This window comes from Phoenix dactylifera, chromosome 12, assembly GCF_051530095.1.
Source record: "Phoenix dactylifera cultivar Ajwa chromosome 12, Ajwa_hap1_PhDact_Kaust_v1.1, whole genome shotgun sequence".
In the NCBI taxonomy this organism is placed as follows: domain Eukaryota; kingdom Viridiplantae; phylum Streptophyta; class Magnoliopsida; order Arecales; family Arecaceae; genus Phoenix; species Phoenix dactylifera.
Window position 1 is genome coordinate 4687516 of NC_143201.1, and position 24561 is coordinate 4712076.

The 24561-nt window shown below is 40.1% G+C and overlaps 1 protein-coding gene and 1 non-coding gene across 2 annotated transcripts; both read right to left on the reverse strand.

Moving 5' to 3' along the window:
- Positions 1-1956: 1956 nt before the first annotated feature.
- On the reverse strand, positions 1957-20023 carry LOC103697865 (uncharacterized). Its single transcript, XM_017840763.5, has 5 exons — positions 19516-20023; positions 19262-19425; positions 2676-3357; positions 2512-2603; positions 1957-2414 (listed from the first exon to the last, which is right to left on the reverse strand). Exons 1-5 carry the CDS (start codon positions 19816-19818, stop codon positions 2294-2296), a joined length of 1362 nt encoding a protein of 453 aa, XP_017696252.4. The 5' UTR covers positions 19819-20023; the 3' UTR covers positions 1957-2293.
- On the reverse strand, positions 7854-7963 carry LOC149751513 (small nucleolar RNA R71). The gene has a single exon (XR_016398160.1). It is a non-coding gene; the product is annotated as a small nucleolar RNA R71 (small nucleolar RNA).
- Positions 20024-24561: the final 4538 nt, after the last annotated feature.

Sequence of the window (24561 nt, forward strand, 5' to 3'; positions counted from 1 at the left end):
GCGTGGTATGAGGATCTCTCAGTGCTGTGAGGAATGTGCAGATATCGAGGAGACTTTGGAGCATGTTCTTTTGCAGTGCCCTAGGGCCCGAGACATATGGACGAGCTCACCGATACCGTTACCGGCCTCGGTGGTGTCGGCGCAGGATCTGATCCATCTGCTGAGAGATTCCATGCGGCGCCCCAGATCTGTTGAGGCGGGAATTTTTGTGGCGTACCTGTCCTACCATATATGGTTGGACAGGAATACCGGTATATTTGAGGGGAGGAGGGCGCCTTCGAGGATGGTGGTAGACCGGGCGATGGTGCTTGCGAGGGAGGTTATCGGGGCGACTTCGGTAGTCACTTCTGGGCTGGTCAGGGACATCTGGGGTGCTCATCACGCTGTTTCAGCGCCACGGTTTGCCTTTGTCTCTTGGGCACCCCCACCCCTTGGCTATCTCAAGGTGAACTTTGATGGCAGCAGGTCGGTAGATGGTTTGTGTGGAGGGGTCAGATTTGTGATCAGGGACCATCTCGGCAGGATGATAGCAGCAGGAGGACGGCGCACGCCTGGATCTACAGTGGTTGGAGCAGAGCTGCAGGCAGCATGGGAGGGTATATCCTATGCGAGGCAGGTATTCGGGGCCGAGCGGGTGTATCTCGAGGGTGATTCATCGGTGGTGATTGATTGGATTCGGGGTGTGGATCGGTTTGGGGATGGCCATCCCCTCATCCGAGAGTCCCGTAGGATGGCTCAGATGATGGCTGACTTTCAGGCAGCACATGTGTTTAGGGAGGCGAACCGGGCAGCAGATTGGGTCGCCTCCTTTGTCGCCCGGCACTCAGGTGATTTTTTGTGGACGTCTGATGCAGACGTCCCTTCACAGTTGTACTTTTTACTTTCCCGTGATTTGGAGGGCTGTACTCACATTCGAACTATATGACATGAGTAGTCGTTTTTACCAAAAAAAAAAAAAAGGTCTCCAAAACTATGTTGGACTCCCCTTTGCCCTACATCTCTAAATCAAAACTCATATCTGATTCACAACTTCAATGCCAAGTGACTAGAGGGTCAATTTTAATGAAATTCAGTAAACACAAAGGACTACCAATATATTTGTTTAATTTATGATACTTCTGCAAAATTGCTCTTGTACTTCAAAAATTTAGAGGATTGTAAACTGGCTCCTAGTGAGAACAGTAAATTTTTGTTGGCCACCGATGTTGCCGAAACTAACTTAACATGCTTATTGGCTACACTTAAGGATTGCACCTATCTCAAGATCACAAGAAAATAGCTCAAGGCAGTTTGGATGCAATTATGGCTAGGGAATCCTTATTTTTTCCATGGGGTGCTGCAACCAAGCCAGCCAAGTTCAAAGCAGATGCTCAGTTTCCACTTCATAGCCAACTTAAGCTCAAATCAGCAGCCAGCCTCCTCTCTTTTCTTTTCTATTTTTTGTTTTTGTGCATATGTGCGTGCTCGCACGCATGCAAGAGAGAGAGAGAGAGAGAGAGGTGAAGGCTGTTCAGCTTAAGTTGAAATGAAGCTCTATCAAGTAGGAAACAAGTCAAGCTTGATCCTTAATTCTATGCTGAATATTATTTTTAAGTTGAGATTGATTCGACCTAGACTCTATGAAGTTAGGCTCAGTTCCAACCCTGTCCTTTGATGCGTTGCCTGCCAAATTCTGACATCTACTGAAGAAGATTCCTCACCTACCATGTATTGGAGTTAGCCTTCTAGTTTAGACCAAAGAGACAAAAGTGAGGCATTATATCTAAAAACTCCAATTTGTTTTCAATTAGTTGGTTAAGATGGCAATTGAGAATTACAGGACACCATCACCAAAAACTTGACCGGCCTTGTCTTAGAATAACCTACAGACCATGTCATTAATGTTTCAGCTTTATTTGCCTTCTCCATGAAATCAGAGGATCAATTATATTTTCCAAACCAAGCTTCCAGAGGGAGTCACTTTTAACAATTTTCTATTGATGACAAAAATAATTACAACAGATGTCATTTACTTCATCCATAATACCTGCATCACTAGCAATTACCATTTCTTCAAATTGTCAGAGAACAGCAATAAATCATCTATGTAAGCTTAAAGCAGATATTTGACTCCGGCATTCATAAGGGCATGAATACATCAGCATAATGTATGCATTGCTTAAGTTTTTTTTTCGAGGATAGTATATTCTGTGTTGAGCTAGAAGCATCACATCATGGGCTCCAAAGTTTCTTCACAAAGTTCTGCAACCCCGACATAGCACAATTTAGATCATCTGAATCTCACACAACTATTCTACCTTCTTTTCTTAGAAACCTGGCTCTTCATATTGGTTGCGGTAATTAGTTGATAATCAGATGGGAGCATTTCACTTGTCTTCCCAAATATTTTCTCATAATCGTCCCACAGCTCGAACCTAGTCAAAACCAAAACGCAGAGCAATAGGAGCATTGCTAATAAAAAGGTGCATGAAAATGAATAACGAAAAGGCCACAGGGACACGAATCGCATACCAATATGCCAGGAATTGGAATGACGCATACTTCCCATAGATGGACTCTACATCCTTCTCAACAGAACGAATGGTGCTACTTATTGCATGAAACTGCAAATAATGTTAAGCAGCATTATTCTAATGTCATTATGAAATCACAGTGAGGAAGTCAAGGAAACAGACCTTTTTCAAATGCCTGATGGTTTCTGTATCAGCTGGAATTTTATGGTAAAATCCCATGCACATGAGGACATTGGCACGTGTAAAAGGACCAAAACCACAGATACCAGATAACTCCTTGTCCAGTTCAACATAGCTAGATAATGTGAATTCACCACAAACTTCTTCAAGCTTTCTCAGCTGTAGGTTGTGTTCCACGATATTTTGAGCAAGTGATACTATACGCTGGGCTCGATATCCAAGTTTACAACGCATGGCCAGGTAATCCACATCAAGTGTTGCCAATTCTTCTGGACTAGGAAAATCACCCATCTGTTTGGATGGGCAAGATATATCTCCTGACAAGTCATGAAGGGTGATGGAAACAGTAGAGGGTTCAGACAAGTTGAAGCTGTTTCTTGTTTCTTCCGTACGCGAGGGTGTGCTTGAAGGTGTTTCCTTCACTGGTAAATCTTTTGGCTCGTTGTCAGGGTTGATCTCTGAGTTTGCATCTTCTGCTAATCCAGCTTCATCCTCTATCAACTTGGTTTCTAGTTTCACAACTATCTTCTTTTTCTTTCCACGCTTTCTCTTTAGTTCTCTGGGTTCAGGTGTCTTCGGATAAAAATCCTCACGAGAAGCGCGAAGGTTCAGCTCCAGTTGAAGATCACAGAGTGATCTAGCCATTGACAGAGTTCTAGGCCATCTACAATAAGAGGGAATCCATGCATCATTACATACATTAGCTTATACAGGACTTCAGCAAAAATTATTAATAGAGAAACTAAAATATAAAATCTCTTCACAATGCCCCCGTGTTTCCCAATTTATGATTTATACAGATGATAAATAAATAAAACTGACCTTATCGGTTCATTTGTATTCAGATCATCACATGAGAAATTTCTCATTATATGAACTAAAAGAGGTATTTTCTGAATCCTGTTAATGTTCAATTGCATATCAAAGATATGAAATTTATGCTGAGAAATTATACAAAGACTGTCATATGTTTTTGGTCTCAATCAGTCAAAGCAATTAAAAAATTGCATAACAGTAGTTAAATCCAGCAAAATAGCAAGTAATATCATTCAAAGACAACAAATCTAGCGATATGGCTAAAATCTTATACGTGGTCCTTTGGATTTCCTTAAAACGAAGTTCCTAACTTCCCAGATCAGAAGATAGGGGTATACAAGATGCTCCACATGGATAACTAGAGAAGGTTGTCTCATGCAAAATTATTGACTTTAGCTGAAATATCAGCCTATTAGAAGCTTTTGGAAAAATGCTACAGAATCCTTTGTGATTAAAACGGAGAAAGAGATATCACTACTTGTTTAAAATTTATTTTAGGTAATTAAAGATGGTATAGTAGCTTTATTGCACACATTCATTATCATGCATGTTTATTATACAACCAATTGATACCTTTTTCCATTCTATAACACATAGTCCTGTAAGTGAATATGCTAGCTACATGTCCTCATGATATTAACATGTTCACTTAAAAGATGCTCCAAAAGTTACCTTTTAGGTCCTTGGAATGAGCAATCCTTCTTAGCAGCTCATTGTGCTTGGCCCAGCCTACCTAGCCAGAGACATTCCAACATGACGAGAGTCGGCGAGTCACAGAAACCATTTTATTCCGGACAATGGTAGACATGGGAGATTTGAGTCCTTAGATATGTACAAGAAATATTTTCATGGCCAATTGCCACCTGGACCCATAGGACAAGGCCGAGCTGGTACTCTTATGCTTACAACACTCACTTAAAGCTCTCTTGATTCATCCTCTACTCCTTCATTTGCTGGGCTTTCCCTTGATGTAACCATGTTCTTTGCTATCTCTGGTGATTGATTCACTAACTATCAACAGCAAAGCCCCTTTAAACAAGCGCCATGATGAGAGCACAAAAGTGCGATCTACACACAGCTTAAATTAATATTATTTCCAACAAATAATGATAAAAGAGCTGCATTAATTTCATATTTTTTTTATTTGGCACAAATCAGAGATAAAATGCACATTTGGTATAATTGGATTCAGAAAGATGCATAGCCCCAAATCATACGCACCCAATCTCACTATGGCTTGGTCAAACCTATCATTCATCAAGCTCACAACCACAAGTAGCAGCCAAGCCTAATCACACTGGAGCAACACTTGGTGACCATTCAAAGGGAACGATCACAGCCATCCACCCTTTTGGCAAGCGATCAACTCTCCCATCCTTGCAACCCGTGAAACCCCCAGCATCCCGCTGATCTCGCCTGCAGCCATTCATGACCATCTCGGCGACCTCCCCAACAGTCCGCGACATCTCCACAGCTTCCGAGCCCGTGATCCCCTTCTTCCGGACCCGTTTCAGCTCCAACGTCGCAGCAACCAACGCCCAGCATCCGTCCGCCTTCTCCACAGCATCCGCAAGGCAATCCTACCGCAATCGGCTCCCATTCTTCTTCCGCGAGTGAGCCAGCTTCCACTCCCGTGCACAATCCCAGCGTCCGAGCAACCCGCGCCCAGCCGGGATCCGCCTCTCCCAAGCTCCAGCTCGCGCGATCGTGAAGGATTCCAAATCTCCCACGCATCTGCAACGCTCCTCCACTGATTCTTCCATGATCCCAGCTCCCGTATTAAGACCTCAGCATCCCACTGATTCCGCTTCATCTCCCAGCCGTTCGTGAAGTGTCGCAGCCATCCGCACGACGTCCGCTCCCGCGATCAGCTCCCGTGGCCGTCTCGTCCGCGGTCTCAGCCGTCCGCACACGATCCTCGGCGATGCATCCGGATGTCCATCGCTAGCTGGGAGGTTGGGGGATATATATATGAGGGGGGCTCGGACCGAGGGGGGGAGAGGAAGAACAGAGCAGCCAGCCCCTTGGTTTCAAACGAAAAAAAAGAGAGAAAGGGAAACAGGGGATCCCCTGTTTCCGAAAATAAAAAGAAGAAAAAAAATAGAGAGTGAGTAAGGGAGGGATGTTGATGTTTTTAATGGAAGGCTAAAGTCCTTTTGGCAAAGGGTGATGGATGAATCCTTATGTTGCTTTCATCAAGTATACTCTAATCTTTTATTCTAATTGTTTTATATCTATTGGTATGTTTTGAATTCTTGAATATTTATTTATTTGATAGATCTTTTATGGTTTATATATATATTGATGCATGGATTGTTTCGATTTTTGATTTGTCGTAGACGTAACCGGCACGATAAATACTTAGATGATGAATTCATGTTTTCAGATTGTATACTCCATGATTAGAACTACTCTATCTTATTAATCTTTAATCAAGAATCACCGAGTTTATTTATTGAAAGTAATATTGTTAAGGAGGATTCCGGATCCCTAGCCTTCTCTATATTCTTGAACTCTGTTTAATTATCTATTAATCCTCTGCTTTTAAATTTTGAAAATCAACTGAAAATTACATCTACAAATTACGCTAATAATCTATAGATCGTTCCCTGTGGAATCGACCTCGGACTCCCGAGTTATATTACTTGTGCGATTCTCCTGCACTTGGGAGAACAGTTTTATTCTTGCACCAAGTTTTTGGCGCCGTTGCCGGGGAACGGCTGAGTTATTAGTATAATTTTAGATTTAATTTTTACCTTAGTAGTTAGTATTTTTCTTCTGAAAAAAAAAAATTGCATCTTTACTACTATTTTTAATTCCCTGCACAGTTTGCATCAAACTCTGATATCATAAAAATTAGCCGTCTGATTTGACTCAAATTTGGTCAGCTAGTGCAAGACACATTGTTAGATAATCTGAACGGTCTGATTTACATTCTGAGACTTTTAAGACCATTAGATTAATATAAAATCTTGCTGATTTCTGTTTTTCATTTTCTGCATTTATTTTTTTTTAGAATCAGAGTTTATTGTTATTATATCTCATTAACCCTTGTTGCTAATTGAAAAAAAAAGGAAAACCTAAAATTTCAAATTTCAAATTTTAGAATTCAAATTTCAGACTTCAACTCATAAAATTTAAAAAAAAAATAATTAATTTGCTTGATCACCTATTCAATGAAATTTAATGTCATGCCATAAAACATTAAAAAAAAAAATCTCTTGATTGTTGCATATAGTGTAAGGCATCAACATAAAATATTCTAAGGGCTGAACCCATTTAAAAAGATAAGGTCGGGATTTCATCACTCATCCTTAGCCCAAAAATCACCCCAGTGCATAAATGTCCCAAGCTTAACTAAAATCAACTAGACGTTGGCCCCTAAGGACATTCGAGCTCAATAGGACGAAGACCACCGAAAGTTGCACCAATTTCGCTCTGTGGCTTAGTTGATGTCTAGGCAAGCTTTGTCCCTATAAGGGAGACAGTTCATCTGTTCGAGGCAAGTGGGTTTTAAGTGGGACCTTTGCGAACGCATCGTGACCCCTCCACTTACCTGGGAGCTTACCTGGTCAACTCGGTTCATTAGACCGGATTGGAGGCTTAGGTGTCCTCTTCAAACCAGTTAGGAGCTGTCTAGAAATTTAAGAAAAACATTAGAAATTGAGGTGTAATGTTTTGTTGCATGTTTGATTGTGAATAAAATTTTTGTTTTAGGATATCGTTTTAGGGTAACTTTAGTTGGTACTTATATTTATTTTTTATTTTCTTTTATTTTTTTTTAAAAAAAGAAAAAGAAAAAAAAAAGAGAGGGAATTATTTTGCATGTTAAAGTGGAATAGGGACGACACCGGTCGATTAAGTCGTACAACTTTAGATCATCCCTTAGGACATACCTCTGAAATTCCTTCGCAATATCTCACACCTTGTGAGATGGCTGATCTAAATGAAGATGCGGGGAGTCACCACAATCGAGAACGAGAACCCCATGTTATGACTCTAAGACAATACCTACAACCGGCTAGGACTAGTCAGCCTTCATGCATAATTTTTCCTGATAATGTAGGACATTTTGACATCAAACCAGGGGTAATCCAATTGCTGCCCAAGTTTCACGGGTTAGAGTCCGAGAGTCCGTATCTTCATTTGAAAGATTTTGAAGAATTGAGCATTACATTTAGAGTGCCGAACGTCACCGAGGATGTCCTCAAGTTGACATTGTTCCCTTTCTCTCTAAAGGATAAGGCCAAAACATGGCTAAACTCGTTGCGACCTAGATCAATAAGAACTTGGCAAGATATGCAGAGAGAATTTTTAAAGAAGTTCTTTCCCACACAAAGGACCAACTTTTTAAAAAGACATATTAGCAATTTCCAACAAAAAGATAATGAAACATTTTATGAATGTTGGGAAAGATTTAAAGACCTTCTTCTCTCATGCCCTCATCACGGGTTCGAAACTTGGAGAACCATTAGCTTCTTTTATGAAGGTTTATCTCCACAGTTAAAACAATTTGTAGAGACCATGTGCAATGGTAGATTTTTAGAAAAACACCCTGATGAGGCGTGGGAATATTTGGATTCCCTTGCTGAGACTGCCCAACTTTGGGATAACGGGGATAGAAATACCAAGTCTTTACCTAAGCCTACTAGCTCTGTACAGGGAGGCCTTTACAACCTCAGAACTGAGGATGATCTTCATGCTAAAATGGCAGCCCTCACTAGGAAAGTAGAAGAAATTGAGCTTAGGAAGGTTGAGCCTGTCAAGACTATAGAGCTTAGAAACGAGTGTTGTGGTATCTGCGATATGTCGGGTCATACTACTACAGATTGTCCCACCATACCGGCATTCAAAGAAGTCTTGCACGATCAAGCAAATGCTATGAACTCCTACCAAAAGCCTTATAACGATCCATACTCGAATACCTATAACCCTGGTTGGAAGAATCATCCAAACTTTAGGTGGAGAAACGATCATCCTCAACAGTCACACCATTCAGCTCCTCCACCTGCACATCCTACTTATGCACCATCACCTACTCAAAAGCCAAATATCGAGGATACCTTGCAATCCATACAAACTTTTCTACAAGGTCAAGCTAATATCAATGCTCAAAATACTCGAAATTTTGAAGACATAAGGAACCAATTGTCAATGTTGACTACCGTCCTAAGTACCCAAGAGAAGGGTAAGCTTCCAGCTCAACCCCAACCTAACCCACAAGTGCACGGTAGTAATAATACGGCTCCTTCTAGTTCACATACAGAGCATGCAAAGAGCATCATGACTTTGCGTAATGGAAAAGTCATTGATCAAACTGTCCAATTGAGACCGCAAGTCACTTCTAATTCTGATGCTCCCAAAGTCGATGAAAGGGACAAAGAAGAAGTTGAGGTCCCAACTTCTACTAAGAAAGTTGAATGTCCTTTTCCTCCACCTTTTCCACAACGGTTAAAGCCGTTGCAAAAGCTCGAACCTAACTCTGAAATTCTTGAGCTTTTTAAACAAGTAAAAATCAACATACCTCTTCTTGATGCAATCAAACAAGTACCCTCATATGCCAAATTTTTGAAGGACTTGTGTACTGTCAAACGCCGATTAAATGTTAAGAAGAAGGCATTTTTAACTGAAAATGTGAGTGCTATTTTGCAGCACAACATTCTCCCTAAATATAAAGATCCAGGTTGCCCAACCATCTCATGCATCATAGGTAACTTTAGGATAGAGCGAGCATTGTTAGATTTAGGGGCGAGTGTGAATTTGTTGCCATATTCTGTATATGAGCAACTTGGTTTAGGTGAGTTGAAGCCAACCTCCGTCACTTTGCAATTAGCTGACAGGTCAGTTAAAATTCCAAGGGGGATTATCGAGGATGTATTAGTCCAAGTAGACAAGTTCTACTTTCCTGTCGATTTTATCGTATTGGACACACATCCGGCTTCGAACTCACAGTCTCAGATTCCGGTCATTTTAGGACGTCCATTCCTTGCGACTTCTAATGCATTAATTAATTGTAGGAATGGCGTCATGAAGCTTTCTTTTGGTAACATGACCTTAGAAATGAATATTTTTAATGTGTGCAAACAACCCAATGATTTCGAAGAGAGTAAAGAGGTTGATTGGGTTGAAACTATCGCGGAGGAATATTTGTTAGCTGAAGCATTTAACGATCCATCCGGCGATAGTTTAATTGATTGGTGTTCTAATGGCACCAATAAAGATGATTTGTTGGTCAAACCTAGTATGAATTTTTCGAACGCCATGATGATCAATGGGTGGAGACCAAAAGTAGAAAAATTTGAACAGTTGCCACCTCGAGAGGTGAAAATAGAACCATCCCATGAGCAAGCACCCAAGCTCGAATTGAAACCCTTACCAAAGGAACTTAAGTATGCTTTTCTTGGACCCGAAGATACTTTTCCTGTAATCATCTCGTCTGGACTTGATCATACCCAAGAAAGAAAATTAATTGATGTTTTAAAGAATCATAAAGGAGCCTTAGGATGGTCTATTGCCGACTTGAAGGGAATTAGCCCCTTAATTTGCACGCACCGGATATATTTGGAGGACAATGCCAAAACCACAAGGCAAATGCAACGAAAGTTAAATCCTACGATGAGAGATGTGGTTAAGGCAGAAGTCCTCAAGTTGCTTGATGTGGGTATTATTTACCCAATTTCCGATAGCAAGTGGGTAAGCCCTACTCAAGTTGTTCCTAAGAAGTCGGGTTTGACGGTAGTAGAAAATGAACAAGGTGAACTAGTTCCAACTCGTGTCCCGACGAGTTGGCGCATGTGTGTTGACTACCGAAAGTTTAATTTGGTCACACGAAAGGATCACTTTCCTCTACCCTTCCTAGACCAAGTATTGGAGAGAGTTGCAGGGCATGCTTTCTATTGTTTTCTTGATGGCTATTCGGGATATTATCAAATTGAAATTTCACCAGAAGATCAAGAGAAGACCACCTTTACTTGTCCTTTTGGCACATTTGCTTTCCGACGAATGCCATTTGGGTTGTGTAATGCACCCGCAACATTTCAAAGATGCATGCTCAGCATTTTTGAAGACATGAACGAAAAATTTTTGGAAGTGTTCATGGATGACTTCTCCATTTTTGGTGACTCATTTGATGATTGCCTGTCACATTTACAAGCAGTCTTAGCTCGATGTATAGAAAAGAATTTGATACTGAATTGGGAGAAATGCCACTTCATGGTGCCAAAGGGAATTGTCCTAGGACACATTGTTTCATCAAAAGGAATGGAAGTAGATAGAGCTAAGACTGATTTAATTGCTAAGCTACCTGCACCCAAGACAGTTAGAGATGTCAGATCATTTTTGGGTCATGCCGGATTCTATAGGAGGTTCATTAAGGACTTTAGTGTCATAGCTCGACTATTATGTAACCTCCTATCCCTTGATACACCGTTCAATTGGACTGAAACCTGTCAGGAGGCATTCGAAAAGTTGAAGTCTATGCTTAGCACTGCACCCATTGTGCGACCACCCGATTGGTCATTACCTTTTGAGATTATGTGCAACGCTAGCGACTATGCGATAGGAGCTGTCCTAGGACAACGCAAGGATAATAAGCCATATGTCATTTACTATGCAAGCAAAACCTTAAACGATGCTCAAATGAATTACACTACCACCGAGAAGGAATTGCTTGCAGTAGTATTTGCCTTAGATAAATTTCGCTCTTATATCCTTGGTGCTCCTATTGTTATCTTCACGGACCATGCGGCACTAAAATATTTGTTGGATAAGAAAGAAGCCAAACCACGCTTAATACGATGGATACTTCTACTCCAAGAATTTGATATCACTATCAAAGATAAAAAAGGAGTAGAGAATGTGGTTGCTGACCATTTATCACGATTAGTTTTTCATGATTCAGTGCCACAGTTTTCCATCAAGGACTCATTCCCTGAAGAGCAGTTGTTTGCACTTTCTAGTATACCATGGTATGCAGATATTGTAAATTTTCTTGTTACAAGCCGGATGCCGGAGCATTGGGGGTCGACAGATAGAAAAATTTTCTTGCGCAAAGTAAAGAATTATTACTATGACGAACCCTATTTGTTTAAATATTGCAATGATCAAATCTTTAGACGATGCATACCGGATCATGATATACAAAGCGTACTTTCTTTCTGCCACACTAATGCTTGCGGTGGACACTTTGCCTCTAAGAAAACTGTTGCAAAGGTCTTGCAATGTGGTTTCTATTGGCCTACTATGTTCAAAGATGCCCACGAGTTCTGCAGGACATGTGATCCATGTCAACGTATTGGAAGCCTAACTCGTAGGCAAATGATGCCTCTTCAATCCATTACTATTATCGAAATTTTCGATTGTTGGGGCATCGATTTTATGGGCCCATTCCCACCATCTTTTGGATATGAGTACATTTTAGTTGGGGTCGAGTATGTGTCCAAATGGATAGAAGCTGTTGCTTGTAGGACCAATGATCACAAACCTGTCCTGAAGTTTTTAAAAGAAAATATTTTTTCACGATTTGGGATGCCTAAGGTTATAATTAGTGATGGTGGAAAACACTTTTGTAATAAGCCTTTTGAGACATTATTAAAAAAGTATGGTGTCACCCACAGAGTTGCTACCCCATATCACCCGCAAACTAGTGGCCAGGTAGAGTTAGCCAATCGAGAGATCAAGCGTATTTTAGAGAAAACGGTGAACCCATCACGAAAAGATTGGTCCTTGAAACTATCAGATGCATTATGGGCTTATCGTACTGCATACAAAACCAATCTTGGCATGTCTTCCTACCGGCTAGTCTACGGTAAAGCGTGTCATTTGCCCGTAGAAATAGAACATAAATCGTATTGGGCAATTAGAAAATTGAATTTTGATTTACAAGATGCCGGTCTAGCTAGAAAATTGCAATTAAACGAGCTTAATGAGATTCGCAGAGATGCTTATGACAACGCTAAAATTTGCAAAGAACGAATGAAGATCTTACATGATAAATCAATTTTGAAAAAATCTTTTGAACCTTTGCAAAAAGTTCTTTTATATGATTCCCGCTTACATCTGTTTCCTGGTAAGTTACGATCAAGATGGACAGGTCCCTACATCATAAAAACTGTTTTTCCACATGGGGCGGTAGAGATTGAGAATCCACGGGATGGTAGAATTTTTAAGGTAAATGGACACAGGTTAAAACCTTTTCTTGAGAATTTTTCAGATGAAGAGGATTCCTTTTCCTTGGGGGAGCCTTCTTATGACTGAACATGAAGGCAAAGGTATGTGTATATTAGTCAGAATTATTTTTCTAGTTTTGTAGGTCTTATTTTCTGGATATCAGCAGCTCAAGGTATTCCTCTTCTCTCCAATATTATTTTCTCTACTGTCTCTCGTATATAGTTTTCTTGTATCTATTACATTGAGGACAATGCAATGTTTAAGTTGGGGGGAGGGAAGTATTTTCAAAAAAAAAAAAAAAAAAAAACTTACTTTTGCATTTGATTTATTCTATTACTTTCTTTTCTAAGCAAATGCACATGTATTTTCATATTGAGTTTGTGCAACTATTACGGCAAGGAACACATGCATATTATGACTGATCAGAGACCTATTATTAGATCCCCACACATGCACTTAATGATTATAGGAAGGCCTCAGGAGTTCATATTTGTTTAATGCATTTTTGTTAAGCTGTATCTGTAAAAGAAGTATGAGTATCCTTGTCCGTACTATAAGGTTCATGATTTGGTTTTCACATAAAGAAAGAAGTTGAATACCCTAGCTAGATCACCTAAGTGCCTTATGTTCCGACCTTGGTTGACCTATAGCCACAATGCAGTCACGTTATATGGTTCAGTTTACCTTCTCTTTTTATTGCAAAAAAAAAAAAAAAAAAAAAGATGACAAGTCTGACCTCGTGGTGTAGTCTGGTTCGAGTAATTAAGTCCGAGGGGTGTTTCACCTAATGCCTTGAGCCAACTGGATCAGGAGTCATTGGCCGAAAACTCGCTACATGGACCTTACTAGAGCCTAAGGAGGTTGGATTATTGTAATCGTCATATGTGTTTAAAAATAAAAATAAGCATGAATAGGGTTGGTCAGACTGAACCCAGTGACATGTGGTAATGGCTGGTTTGACTCCATTAATTTGGAACTCTGTGTACTTTGGATGTTTAGTTGGGATTGATAGCTCCTTCTTTATATGCGAACCATTTTTGACAAATTTAGACAACATGAGATATTCTGAAAATTTGATGGACCAGGGTCTAATAAATTGTAGTAAACTCTTGTGAACTTGAGTAGTGCACCTAAAATTCAAGCGGTACCATGCTGTGGTGGAGGTATTAGTGCTCTAAGAAAGTCATCTGTTTATGCATACTACACTTCAGTATTACCCTTGCTTCGATAGTTGCCATGCTTGAGAAAAATATATATCACGTGTGCATTGACTTAAATTTCATTATATATCATTTTATGAATGATGTTTGTGGGTAACATCACTGCAAACCCTCACGAGACAACACTCGTCCACTAGGGTAACCTAGGGGTTTAACGGCTTGTTGCACGTGCTAAGTGCAATCGTGATACCCTACGAAAGTGGGTACATATCTTAGTTTTATGTCTTTAATTTTAATAAAAAGTCAAATGATTGACCAACACTTTTTGTACTCTCATATTATTATTTGCTCGTTAATTGCTAGAGACTAGCAATAAGCTAGTTGGGGGGTGTGATGAGAGCACAAAAGTGCGATCTACACACAGCTTAAATTAATATTATTTCCAACAAATAATGATAAAAGAGCTGCATTAATTTCATATTTTTTTTATTTGGCACAAATCAGAGATAAAATGCACATTTGGTATAATTGGGTTCAGAAAGATGCATAGCCCCAAATCATACGCACCCAATCTCACTATGGCTTGGTCAAACCTATCATTCATCAAGCTCACAACCACAAGTAGCAGCCAAGCCTAATCACACTGGAGCAACACTTGGTGACCATTCAAAGGGAACGATCACAGCCATCCACCCTTTTGGCAAGCGATCAACTCTCCCATCCTTGCAACCCGTGAAACCCCCAGCATCCCGCTGATCTCGCCTGCAGCCATTCATGACCATCTCGGCGACCTCCCCAACAGTCCGCGATCATCTCCACAGCTTCCGAGCCCGTGATCCCCTTCTTCCGGACCCGTTTCAGCTCCAACGTCGCAGCAACCAACGCCCAGCATCCGTCCGCCTTCTCCACAGCATCCGCAAGGCAATCCTACCGCAATCGGCTCCCATTCTTCTTCCGCGAGTGAGCCAGCTTCCACTCCCGTGCACAATCCCAGCGTCCGAGCAACCCGCGCCCAGCCGGGATCCGCCTCTCCCAAGCTCCAGCTCGCGCGATCGTGAAGGATTCCAAATCTCCCACGCATCTGCAACGCTCCTCCACTGATTCTTCCATGATCCCAGCTCCCGTATTAAGACCTCAGCATCCCACTGATTCCGCTTCATCTCCCAGCCGTTCGTGAAGTGTCGCAGCCATCCGCACGACGTCCGCTCCCGCGATCAGCTCCCGTGGCCGTCTCGTCCGCGGTCTCAGCCGTCCGCACACGATCCTCGGCGATGCATCCGGATGTCCATCGCTAGCTGGGAGGTTGGGGGATATATATATGAGGGGGGCTCGGACCGAGGGGGGGGAGAGGAAGAACAGAGCAGCCAGCCCCTTGGTTTCAAACGAAAAAAAAGAGAGAAAGGGAAACAGGGGATCCCCTGTTTCCGAAAATAAAAAGAAGAAAAAAAATAGAGAGTGAGTAAGGGAGGGATGTTGATGTTTTTAATGGAAGGCTAAAGTCCTTTTGGCCAAGGGTGATGGATGAATCCTTATGTTGCTTTCATCAAGTATACTCTAATCTTTTATTCTAATTGTTTTATATCTATTGGTATGTTTTGAATTCTTGAATATTTATTTATTTGATAGATCTTTTATGGTTTATATATATATTGATGCATGGATTGTTTCGATTTTTGATTTGTCGTAGACGTAACCGGCACGATAAATACTTAGATGATGAATTCATGTTTTCAGATTGTATACTCCATGATTAGAACTACTCTATCTTATTAATCTTTAATCAAGAATCACCGAGTTTATTTATTGAAAGTAATATTGTTAAGGAGGATTCCGGATCCCTAGCCTTCTCTATATTCTTGAACTCTGTTTAATTATCTATTAATCCTCTGCTTTTAAATTTTGAAAATCAACTGAAAATTACATCTACAAATTACGCTAATAATCTATAGATCGTTCCCTGTGGAATCGACCTCGGACTCCCAAGTTATATCACTTGTGCGATTCTCCTGCACTTGGGAGAACAGTTTTATTCTTGCACCACGCCATAAAACAATTATATTTTTTTGGATAACATTATTTGCTTTCATTTTCTTTCCCACATTGATTGTCTGAATTTTTTCCATTACATTACATCATGGTACTCATTAGCATGCTAATACAGTCTACACCCTGATATTCCACCATTAGCATGTAAATTTAGGATATTTTCCTTTGTTTTTCCTGTCGCAAGGCCTGCTGCCTTGTCAATTTATGAGCCACATCTAAATGTCCCATCATTAGCTCATACTGCCTCCTTTGCACCAACGTCCTCTTGTATTCATGGTCAAGCTTCTCCAACTTGGCCTTTAGCCCTACAATCCTCTCCTAGCCATTGGGTTCCTTTATATCTGCTCTAGCCAGCAAGACCACCCTTTAATAGTCAATCGTCCACAGCTGTCACTTTACTACTTATCTTGAAAGTTTTAGGCTTTCCTAAGCTTTATTTAAGTGTCAGTTAGTAGGTCCAATATCCAAAGACCAATGTGAGAATCCCTTGTTGTTTTGTTGGATGATTTGCTTAAGCACTTCTTAATTTGTTTTTCCCTAAATTGTAGTTTGAGATTTGCTGGCCTTCAATTGATTCTTTCAGCCCTCACACAAACTTGAGTGCAATACACCTTTCATACGTACATTTCACTCCATTGCATCATTGACCTTTTTTTTTGCTTCAAACTACCCTTCTTTAGAATGTTTTAACTCATTGACGCCGTTTTGTCCTGCCTTCAGGTTTGGCTTCTAAACAAAACTATGCTGTATGCTCAACCTTTACTTTCAGCTCCATCTCAAAATTCATACGCTATTGCTTCAGAATATCAGTTCACCCTCAATATTGGACTAAGAAGTTCAGATTTGTGGGTATATCCCCATGACTGCATCCATGAATTTTGAGATTAGCTTCAGTTAATTGTGCATTGATCTCCTCTTCCACATAAAGGCAAAAGCTAAGTTATTGGGTTTGACAAATAATGGTTGCTCATCTCTTTCATGCAATGCACTCCTTTAGATACAACTACAGCCCCACACAGGGTGACTATATTATATCAGTACCAAACTCGGACTCGGTTATACTAAACCAACCCTCGTACCGAGCGTACCAACACCATATCAGCATGGTATTAGTACAGGGTCCAGTACTAAGATTGCAAACTTGCTTGTTAAGTTATTCACTCATGTGGTGGTGAGTTCTTTGAATAACTCTATACATATGTATGTATGTACACATGTATTGAGTGATGGCTTGCCAATTTTGGTTGTATGTTGGCAAAATGCTCGAAAGTGATATGCGGTCGTTCCAACACTTGCTTCTCAAGCATGTATTTTCTCCAATCTTCTCTTCATTCTCACCAGCAAATGAGCCATAAATTACAAAATAATTGTTATTGTAATTGCACTATCCATTGTCCATGCTACAATAATTACACATCAACCTCCAGCAAAATCCTTCCCCTTAACACTGTTCACATCAGCTTACTATCCTGAAACATACTAGATGCAGGCCTATGTTATCCATCTCTTCATATAAATTATTGCATCATGAGTTAATGGTATCACTAGTAGGTCCCTCTTAGCTCTAATTCTCACTTGTCTGGATTATTTTCACAAATATTTGGTCAACCAGCTCTACCAGATGGTTGCCATTTTCAAGATCCTCGACCTTACTTACAATCTTACTAGCTGTGAGTAAGCCGGACAAACATGGAGGGAGTAAAGCATCACATGAAGTAGAAAAGAATGAACAATAGAATTTTTTAATCAAAGATCGCAAAAGTATACAATTTTTTTAAGTCAAATATGTAGCTGAAGATGATGATAACACCAAGAATACTATCAATGTCATCAATAACCTTCATGCACAAGATGAAGGGTCACAGTTTAACACATGCAACGACCATCTAAAAGATGTTAAAAGTGATCTGAATGGCAATTTTGAAAACTTTCAGCCACTGGAGCACTAAACCCAATGTCATCAAACTTTATAGATAAAGCTAATAAAGGTGAACCTTGTGCAATGGTATGGAAACATTCTTATCGACGAAGTTAAATAAAGATTCTGACACTGTTTCAAATATTTCTGATCTTTACAGTAGAGCCAGTAAATGATATGTAAGGCTTTGACCTATGAAATTTGTTGAAAGGGTTGTAGATTTTTGGCTTATTTGATAGAAAATCAGATTATTTTCACCAAGAATCCAGGTTAAAAGGATTTACAGGTCGTTAATCGATAGGGATCTTTCACAAGTTAAAAAATATCGATGATGTTGGACATAAAATATGATGATAGGCCGGATTCAAGTTTGGTCGATGTTTGCAGATTTATTTTGTTCTAGATTATTTAGGGTTATGCCTACGGAGGGGCATTTCATGTGGAATTGCTTGGAAGGGGCTCAGTTAAAGTTTTATTAGGTCAAGATTCATAAGAATGTCATGTCTTGGCAAATGGATGGGTCGCAAGTTTGTTCGCTTACTTGAGAAGGTTTACATGTTAACAAAATAAGCATGGTGTAAATTTGATAGTTTGGGGACTTGGGTCCATCAGAGCAACAATGGTCACTTGCTCCAATCTATTTTGCAGGTATGGCATATAGAAAACTCGAAGGAATATAACAAGTCAAATACAGAGATCTGGATGGTTACAGTATAACAACAAAAATCTCAAAGTTAAAGGACGAATACATGTACACAGACACATACACATACTGTTTACCCATTTACCCCATCACTGAATTCATAACCTAATCTATCAGTATTTCTAATTTGCAAGTATGGTACAAGCTTATTAGTGTAGCATCAAAATTGAATTCATCACCCTTAATAAAGGAGTCATGCAGCCCTTATTTTGGTTCAATCACACCCAACCATAAAGGGTCGGACATAGGAAAAATTACCAAATGGGAGATAAGAAGAATGATTTGCACGTGTACCGGCATTACCATAAATGCGCCCAATAAAATTTATCCTGGATAACAGAGGTCAGTAGCATGATTAAAACAAACATTAATTAGTTGTTTTGTTTGCAGAAAGTCTTCATCAAGACTGTATTGATTGGCTCGCCATTTGTTACCAAATTGAATGCTTTAGAAGACATCCTGTTGCAAGTGCATATCATCTTAGTACATATAGTAAAAAACCATTCAGGAGACTATTCAGCCAAGTTGTTACATGCATATTAACTTTCCCTATAATAACACAACAACAACTAGCATCCATACTCAGATCAGTTCAATTACTCAAGCAAAGCATGCACTTGTAGATAAATATACGCATTCGATCATAAATAACTAATTCACATGTTCATGCCCAATAATTCAAGGCATTGCACACTTCGTCTCCATTCATTATCTGCGGCACAACAACAATGGTAAGCCAAGAAAAAGGATGACTCACTGGCAATTGCAGAGGAGGATGCACTTGACCATATCCTCAAACAGGGTTGGCGACCGGAAAACTCGTCCGAAGCCCCTCTCCTTCGCGCCGGCATGAAGCTCATGGAACTCCCTCATCACCCGGTCATTCTCATCGGATATCCGAAGCATCCGGCGCACCTGTGCCTGCAACCAAAAGCCACATTCAACCGATCATCGACACCATTGAACCCCAAAGAAAACGAAGCATCAAGAAAGAGAGAGCTGATACGATACGAGGATAGCATGCTGGTCTTGGGAGGAGAGGGAGGAGGCGCCGAAGACGGAGACGAGGAGGAGGGGGTGGGAAGGGGAGGGGTGGGAGATGCGGACGGGAAGGGAGGAGGAGGAGTTGGAGAGGCGGAGGGGGCGGAGGAGGGATTTGGAGGCGGGGTCCCAGCGGTTGGGGGCCATCATGAAGAGCCCGTGGCTGCACACGGCGTTCTCCAGGTTGAAGCTTGGGTCATTGAGGGGCAGCTGCAGATGAGCCACGCAGCTGCCGCGGTCCGCTTGGCCGCCGGTCGCTTCTTCTTCCCCCATTTCCGACGTCGGACGGCGGCGGGTCGGCTGCTGGCCGGATGAAGGCAATTAATAAGTAGCAGTTATTGCTCTAAATGAAGAAAATAAAGTCCCAAATCAGGGCTGCAGCTCATATGATGTGGACTCAAAAATTGCAATGCCTCGAGGATTGGATTAGGGTTGGTCGACCTTCAACCCAACACTCGAATCCAATCCGACCCAACCCAATTTAGCAAGATCAGACTTGATATATAAATGTTTTGATCTTTCTAAATTTTAGATTAGTGCACTATTAAAATTTTTAAGCAATTGAGGCCTCAATTAACCAAATATCAATCTAGGGAAAATATCCCAAATATTTATCCTATTGAAAATTAGCAAAACTCAAACTTGTCAACCTGATGAAATCCAACTAACCTGAATTAGGGTTGATGGATTTAGAGGTTGGGTTGGATTAGGGTTTACCCTCAACCCAATCTAATGTGCCGGAATTGTAGCCCTAATTTTAATTATGTATACCTATATTTTAAGGTCAAACTTATGATCTGTACTTGAATCGGAGAGGTCATATTGAATACTAAGGACGCCTCATAAATCATGATCATGCGGACCTTGTGAAATGCAAGGTATGTGATCCCATGCATCACATAGGCCCCATATGAGCATGGGTCATGGGAAGTCGCACCCTCCAAATAGGCCCTCTCATTCTCAAAAATTAAACTCAAAGTCTCTAGTTGCTAAGTTGAGGGGTATGATTCAGAGGTCCCCAATGCCCTAAAGAATCAAACTTTGCCCCTTGTCAAAGAAGCAAAAGCTTATACCATCCAAACTAAAATTCAGAGGCTTAAGAGAGCTAATATGAGTACTTCAAGGAATACCATACAATATATATGATGTTCTGAAAACATCTACTTGTGTAGTGGCAGTGAGTTAGGCTAGGTGATGAGGTCTAGCTAAGTAGGAACAGCCTTTGACTATGACCGAATCCACTAGCTCAAGTCCACACTCATGCAAAAATAAGCCCTTAACAAACCAAGGTGGAAAGCTTCAAGACTTGAAAAGGCAACTTGGGTGTGGATCCGAAACTTGGTGGCCCCACAGTTTTAAGAATAGTTGTAAACAAAGATATGTAGTAGTCCACACAAAAAATTCCAAGTGGAGCTATGCATGGCCAGCCTCCAAGCCTTTTGCATTAGGGAATAGGGATCGCAACAGTCCACCAAATGCTTTCCGATGTATTGAGATCTAGTGTTGTATCAAGCAAAACACTGCATGTTGGTCTTTTAACGGCCTTCGTGGATAGCCACCACATCATCCATCTCGGAAATGAAATGACTCTCCTTCATCTTTCCTCGTGCCATGTATGGCACTAAAAAGTGTATGGACAAGTCCACGGGATAAATGGAGCCACCAGTCTCCAACATGGATGATGTAGCAGCTATTTGGTTAAGGATTCTATGGTGCAAAACTTGCATCATGGAGGATCCAAACTCGAAAATTCTTGCCGAATTAAACATTTAGGTTTATCGGGCCAGGTCAAGATTCTTGACCCTCAATTATTCTGGATTGTGCTAACCCAATCTGGGGGGCAATATACAATATGTAATACGTACCTGCATACTTAAAACTCGCTTAAATAGTTGTAATAAGATCAAAAATGTTAACTAATTGCTTATATTTTTTTGATACTCATGCAAGGCTGTTCTATTATGGCCTATTTTTCGGCAGTCAGTCGATGCCGGAGTTAGGTCAATGAGCTGAGATCAGCTTGGGCAAAGCCTAGATCTTGTGGAACTTTTCATCAGATGTGGTAATAAGAAAGCCATAGCATTATGGTGGTAAGAAACAGTAAACAAGGTACAGAGCTCCAAGCAACAGATCAAAAAATCAGTGCTACAACTATTGTTGAACAACTATTGTTTCTCATTGGCACACTAGTCCTTTGTGACTGGATCCATGTAGCCTGAGTCCATCCAAACTCATGTAGCCTTCCCCTTGTCTGTCTGCTAATTGGCCCATGCAATGGAGGACCAACTGCAGGGAATTCACACTCCTCATAGCAATGAGAAGCCAGCTGAAATAATTTAAGAGCCTTGTGAGCCTTGGCAATGAAAAAAATTTCTTTACTTAATTGAAGTTAATGACAACCTACAACCAAATAACATCACTAGTCATTTGTTGGAAGGAATATAGGCTTAAGTCATCTTAGACAGTAAGCTAACAAACAATTTCTGCAGTACTTTTCTAAATCATCAACAAACACTGCAATGCGAATCTAATCTAATTTAATAGATGATTCCTGTTACTTGAGTTCATTACTGGTAAATGATTGCAAGCAAGACAGCAGAAATTATAGAGACAATCAACCAGCCCAAAGGTGGACTCCACATTTTTCTCTCCAGTAGTTTAATCTCATGTCCTCCTTCCCATTTGTGGGACAAATGGCAGCTCCAAATCCGTACTGGTTTTTTATGCAAGTGAGGCCCATTTTCTCATGGGGATTGTTCTGATGGTGGGGTGGCCCGGGCCATCTCCGGGAATCAAGAGGTTTACGGCAAGAGACAACGAAGTAAAGGTGAAGTAAATGAGGGAAAAAGGCAAGGACGTCACTGGTTTCCATGCTTGATGAGAGAGGGCCAAACATTTGAAAAAGAGACAGCAAAAAGAGAATGGCTGTTCCTGAGATGGGGACCAAAGGAAATGAGTAAGCCTGCTGAGTCAAACAGCACTCAGAACTCCACAGAAAGGACATTTCAAACAAAAAGCTGGCTTGGGAACTTTGTTGATTTCTTTAGGAGAATTTTGGTAGGGTGAGGTTGGCAGAATGGGATGTCTAAGCGTGCAAGTATGATCCAAAAAGAAAAAGGTCCAAATCATATAATAATTTTTTCATTATAGTTGATCCAAAAATGATGCATCCAGTGTCTACGGAAGTTATTAGAATCATTGAGAAATTTTGACATGCTTCAAATATGGGTCAGATAGGATTATATAAGGCTTGCTCCGAAGCCAAATTGGCGTAATGCTTCTTCTACGATTATTGTAATTTTTTTCAACTCATTTTTAATGCAGCACAAGATGCAGTCAATAAATACTTTGAATTATTAGATCACACTAAATTTCAAAGGAGTTGGCGGATTTGCCTAGTAAGCAAATATTTTTTTATAACTTTTTCGTTAGAGATGGTATCAAATTTTAGCCAAATTTTTATATTTATAATAAAATAATTATAGTATTTTCTTTTATTGTTGAGTTCTATTTCGAGCATAATTTTGTATCAGGTTTAATGTCGGAATTAGGGTTAGGGTATCATATCCTATAAATATGCCTAACCAATAATAGCTGTTGATTTTTGTGAGCCTCATTCATTAAGTACGTATCTCAATGCATCATGATAAAAATCAATAACTATGATTGGTTGTGTACACGGCTATACTGGTGCATACATGGCAAGCAGTAATTTATCTCTCAAAAGAGTCTAGAGGGAAGTTTGAAAGAAAAAAAAAAACAGTAGAAAGCCGGTAGAAGATAAGTTTTTTATTGAAAGTGTTATTTTATATCAAGTTAGTAGAATGTTTAACAATTATATCAAATGATCTAGAATTAAATATTATTTTCATCAAAATTTTAAAAGATTAGAGGTTTTCAAGAAAGGATTAAATCTCGTTATGTAGTTCATTATCCATGGAGTTTTATAAAAATAAAAATCTCTAATATTATTTTGTTTGGCTTACTAGAAAAAATTTACCATTTGAATCAATTTACAGTTGCAGGTTCCAACAGCCTTAAGACTTTATTGACCAGAAGCCTTTGACCATCATGGCCTACAATGTAACTTTTTTCGGAGTATTTAATTTAACCTTCTCTTTTATCACTCATTGTTTCCACATGCAGCCCACAAAAGACAAACCAAACGAAAGGTGGTGGCTGATTAGTTGTCACGCCACCCAGCCCCAAAAGGAGAGGAGGAAAAAAGGTGGAACTTTTTTTTATGAGAGAAAAGGTGGTGCTTTATCTAGCAAAAAAAAAAAAAAGAAAGTGGTGCTTTAGCGGCATCAGTTGAGTTCAAATTTAGCTGCCACGTCAATTGTGCTCAGACGACCTATTACACCTGATATAATAGAGTTTCTCAATATAATAGAGTTTGTTTGGATGTCTATACAATTCGATGGCCAGCTCGAAAGTATTATTTGGACTTCTTAATCCTATATAAGTATCCAAAATCGATCCAATGCATAGCTGATATGAGACTAATATATGCCCGCACAGATCTTCACAAACTCTGCCTATTTAAATCCCGATATTCTTGCTAGAGTAGGGATTCAAATCCATTCAAACAGATACTATTGCTATCAAAGAGGCTAGAAATGAGAAATCCTAAGAAGTAATGTTGAAATCACCTCTTAAAAGGAATTTGGCTTTTCTTGCTGATATTGTATGATCTTGACCGCTTTCTATTGTACTACTTTTTCCTCCATTGCATGGCTTTGCTTAGTAAAATTTTTAGTTAAATCAGATCCACCAGCTTAGTGGTATACTGGTCCAACCACAAACGAACAAATGCGGTGTGTATTGCTTCGTTACCCTTCTATGTGAGTCTGTGGTTGGATTAGTCCACTGCTGGGCTGATAGATTTGGTTGAACCAATAACTTCTCTTTTTATGATATAAGCTTGCATAAAGGATGACTTGGACATGACACATGGGCATCCAAACATATTCTTAGATTTTTACTAGTCACCTAGGCTTAAATAATTTGAATTAA